Source organism: Schistocerca gregaria, chromosome 2 (assembly GCF_023897955.1).
Source record: "Schistocerca gregaria isolate iqSchGreg1 chromosome 2, iqSchGreg1.2, whole genome shotgun sequence".
NCBI classification, from domain to species: Eukaryota; Metazoa; Arthropoda; class Insecta; order Orthoptera; family Acrididae; genus Schistocerca; species Schistocerca gregaria.
The window spans coordinates 374,880,811-374,889,695 of NC_064921.1; the positions used below are offsets into that span (position 1 = coordinate 374,880,811).

Below are 8,885 nucleotides of genomic sequence, written 5' to 3' on the forward strand. Positions count from 1 at the left end.
TTGATAATGTATCTTGACACTGACTGTCCAGCTGTGGCTAGTGAATGACAGAATTGGTAATAAAGGTAAGAAGTATCTCTTTCAAACAAAATTTATCACTTTCAGCTCTATAATAGCACAAGGCAAAACATGACAGTAACTGCTCCTCCATATACTCTGAACAGAATTTTCATTATCACATACTGCATTAACGAGCCATGTTCAATACTTTTCACAACATAAAAATAAGGAGGATGGGAAATTTTAAGCAAAGAGGATATCAACAGCAATATCATCAGCATTTATTCAACTTTTGAACTGAAGACTCATGACATGAGTATGTTTACAATTTAACAAAGCTTTTGATTATATTAATTCTAAATCAATATTTTTCAACTTTCTATCAAATTCCTAGAGCCTAGCCATTAAGCAGAAACACTGCCATGAATCAGTCACAATTATGGAATAACACCACTGATCACTGCAATACTGATCTGACACATTCAGTTTTGTGGGGGGTCATAGGACTGCTGATCACACCAACATTATGAACTGTAGCACATGGAACAATTTAGTCCTTTGACTGCATGAACTTTATCAGGTCCACAACACGGTTTGAGTAACCAAATTCATTGTCATACCTGAAATCAAAGAAATAATGCTAGAATGATACACAGACAAGCATTAGTGTTCTGGTATTCTTATAACAAAGGAAACCACATCATTACCCAAAAGATTGTTTTAACTAATTTACACACCACCAGTTTCTAAAACTGAATACTTTTACAGATTTAGGTACTAAACCAAATAAATCATTACCAAAACTGCACTGTACTTACCAGGAAACAAGCTTAACAAAGTTATTGTTGAGTGGGATGCCTGCCTTAGCATCAAAGATTGAAGAATGGCAATCACCAATGAAATCTGAAGACACAACGTCATCCTCAGTATATGCCAAGATTCCTTTCAAAGGACCTTCAGCAGCTTCCTTCACCTTGGCCTTGATATCATCGTAGCTGGCACCCTTGCCCAACCTAAATAAATAAATAAATCAGTTTACAGCTTGTACTGGAAAATCCAACTTGCAATATTTCATCCTCAAGCAGCTTTATCTTTTATGGCTGTAAGTAAATATGACAGTCATTTACCAGCTTTTCTTTTTTGTTAAAAAATGTAGTTGTGATTCCTACCCACCACATTCTACACATTAAACTTTTCTATGAAAGAGGAGTTGTGAATGGGAAACCATAGAATGCTTTTTTCACTAGTTCAAGAAAGGATTATTATAAAAACTAGCAAGGTTTTTTGAAAATATGCAAACTTTATCAACTTACTTATTTGTCTTGCCAAGATTTGCAATGATTTCAAGTGCAAATCCAGATGAACTAAGCTGCACTTTCTCCAGTTTAATTTCTTGTCAGGATCGACATTTATATTTTGAAGTTTTCAACCTACTTATTTGCGTACGAGGGAAGTTTGAAAAGTTTCGGAACAGGAGGAAAAAAAATTTTTACATCGCTGAAACTATTTTTCAATGTAGTCTGCTTGTAAATTAATGCACTTGGTCCAGCGATATTCCAGTGCCTCCATACCATCTTGAAAATGATTTTCCTCCAGGCCTGCAAAATAGTTGTCAACACTGGCTTCAATTCTTTGTTTTAAATGAATCTTCGCCCATCACGAAAAATTTTCAGTTTTGGGAAGAGATGGAAGTCTGACGGAGCCATATCAGGTGAATAATGTGGGTGTGGCAACAATTCATATCTTAGTTCATGTAATTTTGCCATGGTGACAGCATGGTACAGATGTGCATGGTCTTGATGGAAGATGACTTCCATGCCAAACCTGACTTTTGCATATCTTTTGTTGTCATTTTTCCAGGAGGTTGTCATAGTATTCTCCAGTAATTGTTGGCTCAGTGGGGAGATAATCTAGAAACAGAATCCCCTTCACATCCAATAACACAGATGCCATGATCTTTACCGCCAAAGGAATTCTTTGCTTTCTTTGGTGGCAGAGAATCATGAGGTTTCCACTGTTTTGACTTTTGTCTCAAGTTTCATCTGTGGTCACAAGCCAGTGCAAAAAAATCTTTTTCATCTCTTCTAAAACGGGCCGCACATTGTTCCGATATGTCCATTCTCAGATGTTTATGATCCAGTATCAAGAGTCTTAGCACCCATCTTGCAGATAATTTTTTCCATTTCTGATTCTTCAGTTAAATTGTGATACACCCTTTCAGACGACATCTGGCAAGCATGAGCACTTTCATGCTCTTTCAATCAGCAATCCTCCATGACCATTTTGTGCACTTTTGCAATTATTTCTGGAGTAGTGACATTTTGGCCAGCCACTGCACGGATCACCTAAGCTAATTCTGGAAATTGCCACGAGTGTCCTTTGCTTTCATACCTTTTGCTCGAATCTATTTTCAATATTCGTAAATCACTTTATGGAAACAACAGAGTGACATTACCGCCATAGCTCTCTTCCAACAGCACTGACATAGGACGTGTTTACAGGCAACAGTCCAATGAATATCATGTTAACAACTTGTGCTAGTGCTGACCTTTCGTGGTGATTCCGAGAACTTTTCAAACCACTCTCGTACAATAGATGGGAGAATGTCCCATACTTGAGGAACAGCAAAGGATGTAAGGTTGAATCTAAACGTTATTGATAGGTCTTGTTGACCGAAAGCTCACTTTCTGACATCTTTTTTGTTGTGCCTATCTGTGACTTGGCATCTCCACTATATGGCGAGTAGCAACTACCTTCTATAATATTGCTACATTACATCATGGATTTTCCATTGTGTTGGCACTTTTGTTATTTAATGTTTTGTTTATTTGGTGAGAACATGTAAATGGCATTCTCAGACAAGCAACTCTTCAGGAATTCATACTGATTTACTGAGAATTTCTGCTGCTGACATGAGAATATTTAGAACACCAAACTTCAAAATTATAGGTAAATGTCAGAACTGAAATGGCTCTGCAGTTAACACTGATTAGTTTTCTTAAAGAAAAGTTTAACAATAGCATATTTCATAAAAGACAGTGCTTATTACCTGGGAACAAGTATTTAGTATTCTGATGGAAACACTAAATTCAGACGAGCTTTTATTTTCGACAGAACAATTTTTTTTTTAATTTACACGGATTAAGTTAGTGAGACTACCACACAGTTTCATTTTATGAAAATTTCTTTTCTAGCATAGTGCTTTGCTTTCCCTTTAACTGCTCATCCTTATATTTTCTACAACATCCAAGGAATGATTATTAAACATTCTTACCTGTGACATTATTTAACGCTCTACCAATTAAATTAATAAAGATATCTTGTGTGGCTGAATGTCTTATTTCATTATATTCAAAACTTTAAATTTGTTTTGTAAATACATGCACATTCACAAGCAAATATTTTTACACACTGATCTCAAAATTTATTAGATCCAATGCTTGAGTGCGTTGTATCTAAAACACACACAGTACTAGTTCTACATGAATAAGATGCTAGAGTGCAAAATAAGATTTCAATTAAAAGGTATGACATTGCAAGAACCAAATCTTGTTTAAATTTGCACATGCCACTGAGAAACAGTGAGCATCTAGACAATGGAAGCACACACCATCACCTACCCCTGAAAAACTCAAAGCTGTGTCTTCAGCAGGCATGGTGATGCTCACTGTTTTCTGAAGTCTGAGGTCCGATAGAATCATGTGAGCAAAGAAACATTTTGCGCATCCATCATACATTGTGCACCTGTCATCCTGCAACTTCCAACACAGTTGAGGAACAGGGGATCCTTCAGCTCTTGAAACCAGTGGGATAGCTGTTCTCAGGCCTCTGGTCATTACTTTTGAATGAATATCAACTAAGTCTACAGTGTTGCTTTGAACTTTTTCTTTTTGAGACCCTTACATCTAATTACCCCAGCCTTTTTGATTATGTGGTGTTGAGATAGGTACAGGATATCATTTCAGAGGTCTATATATTACTAACGGGAAAAATCATCCTCCATCTCCCAATTGTGGAAACCTGCACAATACTCCTTTGAGGTTTCATTTCACCTGTCAGCAGCCTGCAAAACTGATTCCCATGGCTAACAGCAGTGTTAACCCAGAGTTTCTACTCCTATTCCACCCTGTCACTCCCTAACATTGGAATTGCTGTCTAGCAAGACTGTTCTCTGCTCTGCATACTATGATCACCTTATCCTCTTTGTCAAGATGTTTACACAAATTCCCTATGACCCTGTCACATGACTAAATCTTAGTTTAGTTCAGCAATTCTCTCTTTTATAGAGGCTACACAGTTTCACAAGAGGCAATACAGATAACTGAAGGCCATGGAACTCAAGTAATGATTGGCATTATCTTTATGCCTTTATATTTTCTGATAATACCAAGGATTCCAATGCTAAAAAATCATTAGTGTCTTGTGTTATGGGATTTTAGAGAACATTTCACATGTGGAATAACAGCTGATTGAATAAAACCCTTCAATGTAACTGCACCTTGATGCATCTACCATTGGGTCAAACGAAGGTCACAGAGTAATGTTGATAGATGGTTATGACAGTGTTTTAAGTAACCTCTTACCTGACAGTGAGGTCAACAACTGAAACATTTGGCACTGGGACTCTAAAAGCCATTCCAGTGAGTTTCCCATTCAATGAAGGAATGACCTTTCCAACAGCTTTTGCAGCTCCAGTTGATGCTGGAATAATGTTCTGGCCAGCACCACGTCCATCACGCCACAACTAAAAACAATATTTTGTTAAATTGCGTGCCGCACACCTAATAATGAAATCTGCACCAGAAATATTTAGAATTATTACAACCACAATTTGAACAGATTTACCTTTCCAGATGGCCCATCCACAGTCTTCTGTGTAGCAGTAACAGCATGCACTGTTGTCATCAGACCTTCAACAATTTCAAAATTGTCATGGATAACTTTTGCCAGTGGTGCCAGGCAATTTGTAGTGCAGGAAGCATTTGAAACAACCTTAGCACTTGGGTCATATGCTTCCAAATTTACACCAACAACATACATTGGGGCATCTGCACTTGGAGCAGAAATTACAACCTTCTTTGCACCGCCTGCCAAGTGAGCCTGTAAAAGGTTTCAACATTACACAGAAGAAAACTAAGGTATTGGTATGCACCATGCAGTGACCCGATAACACCCTCTCACCAATTTAATAATATCTGTGCAAATTAGCTCTATACATCAAATGCTTGAGGAAGTAACATTAGTGAAGTACAAAAATAGCTAACCTAGGCAATGGCACCATGAAACTAAATACCACAGAGCCTTCAGACAAATCCTTTTAACTTGTTCTGTGAAAGGATATCTTATGATCAACAACTGAAGGTGAATAATAACGTTTTGATGAAAACTTCATTAAAGTTTACGAAACATCAACTTTTCAATCAGCACAATGCCATTGTGTAAATCTGTGGTAGTCAGTGTAACAATTAGCCATGCAGTAATCCTGCAAACAAAGCAGTATGGTTTATTACCGAGGCCTTCTCAATTGTGGTGAAGACTCCAGTGGACTCTACAATATATTCAGCACCTGCTTTTCCCCAGGGAATATCTTTTGGGTCCCGTTCAGAGAACACTGCAATCTTGTGGCCTGTAATGAAATTTATATTTTGATATACATACAATATTACAACAGACTACTCTGCTACATATCATCCTAAACCACAATATGACAGTATTTTACTATAATATTAGAGATACTCACCGTTAACAACAAGACTATCACCATCTGCCTTCACTTCACCCTTGAACTTTCCATGGGTTGAGTCATATTTAAAGAGGTAAACCATGTAATCTAGCCCAATGAATGGATCATTAACAGCCACGACCTGCAATTTATTCCATTTTTTTCTGTTTAAATAGGTTTGTCACTATAACAATTTCCCTCACACAATGGCTGTAACAACTCACCTGGGCACCCTTGTCAAGGGCTGCTCGCAGCACCAGACGTCCAATACGGCCAAAACCGTTGATACCGATCTTCGACATTTTCCTAAGAAAACCAGAAAATAATTACTTTAACGACTTTTACGCAGCCCTAAACATACACAAAACTTTTGCAGTATTTATAGATATGTAAATATATATAAAATATTGTTGCTCAAAATACTATTAAAAGCATCGGTGAAGAAGCTGATTGTGGGGTAAGATAACTGATGCACAATACGGTGCGATTGACTGGGAAGTCTAGTGTTCTCATCAGCCGGTATTACTGGTACTGCAGAAACTTTTTTTTATCGCTCCCGCACGCCAGGGGGTCGCTATACGTTAGTGCATTGGACACTATTTATCGCGCAAAAAGACTGAGTAAAGCTACAGAGACAGTTGAGAGCCACGTTCCCCTGTTTATTCTAACAGTAAAACGAGTGTTACCTATTTTGCTGTTCAAATCAGTTACTGTAGCCACGTAGTACATCGCTTGTTCCGAACACGACATGTATCGAACACTGACAAAACTGAAGGTCATTGAAGGTCAAAGCCTCTTTAGACAGTAAATACAATTATGTTTTACATTTATTTAACAACACACAGTATCAATATTTTGGTGAAGGAAAATTTTACAATTTGGGAGGATGACGAAACTACTAGATGTCAGTTTTCTGCTGCCGGTACTGAACCAACAAACTACTGCTTTCCGCTCCAATATTCCTGCATACTCGTGGGAGGAATACGGTGATATTCACTTATAACAAAGAAGTTTCAGACGTGTTGGCCGTCAATTATCTTACCTGTTAACAATTGGATGAACCGAACACTGACACTATTCCTCTTCCTACGAACTCCCGCTCTCGAATGAGTCAAGTCGTCAAGGGCGATCAGGGGCAAACGGCCGACACCGCGCGCAGTTATAGCTGCGCAGACACCCGTGACGTCAGAGGGTGTGGTGTGTGAGCAATCGATCGCCGCGGGAGTTCAAAGAAATAGCCTGTGCGAGGACATTTTGTTATTGGCATTTGCGCGTAGTTGAAATCCGCAGTCTTACAGCAGTAAATATAAAAAGTTCCTATAATACCTCATAGGCCAACCACTTTCAAACTTTATTTCCTTCTCTCGGAATAATTACCATTTACACAAGAAAATCTGATTTTCTGATGTCAGCTAGTTCTTAAGGAATACTGTCAGTTACATTTTGCCGAAAACGTTTTAAAGAAGACAGTGTGCAGTACAGAAGAATTTTAATTCTTGTTTAATATGCTGTCAGTCATCTGCGAAGAACACGAAACAGTCACCGTCTATGCCTACATTCGTTTAAGCAGTTAAAAAGTACTTGTTAAGCAATATTGGTTTATTCCATCCCGCAAAGGATTACTCAGAGAACACAGAGCAAGCAAGGGTTTGGTAAAAAAACGTACCAGTAATAGTGATAACAATACTAAAACATCTATCATTTCGCATAACACTTTGATGCTATGTCTTTTTTCCTTTTATATTCTTTCGTTTCTTATCTGGAAAACTTTACACCCAAAGATAGGAAATGTATAATACCAACACCTTATTCTCCTTCTGATCTCAACATTCTCTCCTTATAGAGAGATGCCGACTTAGTTTTTATAGGGTAACAAATGGGAACTTGCGGTACCGTACACAAAATGGAAACCAAACATCGGCGCTATCATCCTGACGTCAGCTCATAGTGTGTGTAGTATCACAGAATGAAATAATGATTGTATAGTGTGCGTAGTGTGTGGAGTGACTAGGAGTGAGAAATGAATGAGCAGTTTAGCACAATCATTTTACAATATTGTTGTTGTTGTTGTTGTGGTCTTCAGTCCTGAGACTGGTTTGATGCAACTCTCCATGCAACTCTGTCCTAGGCAAGGTCCTTCATCTCCCAGTACCTACTGCAACCTACATCTTTCTGAATCTGCTTAGCGTATTCATCTCTTGTTCTCCCTCTACGATTTTTACCCTCCATGCTGCCCTCCAATACTAAACTGATGATCCCTTGATGCCTCAGAACATGTCCTACCAACTGATCCCTTCTTCTAGTCAAGCTGTGCCATAAACTCCTCTTCTCCCCAATTCTATTCAATACCTCCTCATTAGTTATGTGATCTACCCATATAATCTTCAGCAGTTTTCTGTAGCACCACATTCTAAAAGCTTCTATTCTCTTCATGCCCAAACTATTTATCATCCATGTTTCACTTCCATACAAATACTTTCAGAAACGACTTCGTGATACTTAAATCTATACTCTATGTTAACAAATTTATCTTCTTCAGAAACGCTTTCCTTGTCATTGCCAGTCTACATTTTATATCCTCTCTACTTCGACCATCATTAGTTATTTTGCTCCCCAAATAGCAAAACTCTTTTACTACTTTAAGTGTCTCATTTCCTAATCTAATTCCCTCAGCATCACCTGACTTAATTCGACTATATTCCATTATCCCCGTTTTGCTTTTGTTGATGTTCATCTTATATCCTCCTTTCAAGACACTGCCCATTCCGTTCAACAGCTCTTCCAAGACCATTGCTGTCTCTGACAGAATTACAATGTCATCGGCGAACCTCAAAGTTTTTATTTCTTTTCCATGGATTTTCATACCTACTCCGAATTTTTCTTTTGATTCCTTCACTGCTTGCTCAATATACAGATTGAATAACATCGGGGAGAGACTACAACCCTGACTCACTCCCTTCCCAACCACTGCTTCCCTTTCATGTCCCTCGACTCATATAACTGCCATCTGGTTTCTGTACAAATTGTAAATAGCCTTTTGTTCTCTGTATTTTACCCCTACCACCTTCAGAATTTGAAAGCGAGTATTCCAGTCAAGATTGTCAAAAGCTTTCTCTAAGTCTACAAATGCCAGAAATGTAGGTTTGCCTTTCCTTAATGTATT

At 38.1% G+C, this 8,885-nt stretch overlaps 1 protein-coding gene across 1 annotated transcript; it reads right to left on the minus strand.

Annotated features, from left to right (window-relative positions):
- Positions 1-259: 259 nt before the first annotated feature.
- Positions 260-6,908, minus strand: LOC126320051 (glyceraldehyde-3-phosphate dehydrogenase). Its single transcript, XM_049993748.1, has 8 exons — positions 6,765-6,908; positions 5,947-6,028; positions 5,741-5,864; positions 5,511-5,626; positions 4,846-5,100; positions 4,584-4,744; positions 819-1,013; positions 260-620 (listed from the first exon to the last, which is right to left on the minus strand). The coding sequence occupies exons 2-8, from the start codon at positions 6,022-6,024 to the stop codon at positions 551-553; spliced, it is 999 nt and encodes a 332-aa protein (XP_049849705.1). The 5' UTR covers positions 6,025-6,028; positions 6,765-6,908; the 3' UTR covers positions 260-550.
- Between the last annotated feature and the right edge of the window lie 1,977 nt (positions 6,909-8,885).

What these genes read in the sequence shown, in the direction of transcription:
- LOC126320051 (XM_049993748.1), bottom strand. Translation starts at nt 6,024, where the DNA reads ATGTCGAAGATCGGTATCAACGGTTTTGGCCGTATTGGACGTCTGGTG. An exon ending in CCACAATTGAGAAGGCCTCG is followed by an intron (nt 5,101 to 5,510) that starts GTAATAAACCAT and finishes AACCTTTTACAG; the next exon opens with GCTCACTTGGCAGGCGGTGC. An exon ending in TGGATGGGCCATCTGGAAAG is followed by an intron (nt 4,745 to 4,845) that starts GTAAATCTGTTC and finishes TATTGTTTTTAG; the next exon opens with TTGTGGCGTGATGGACGTGG.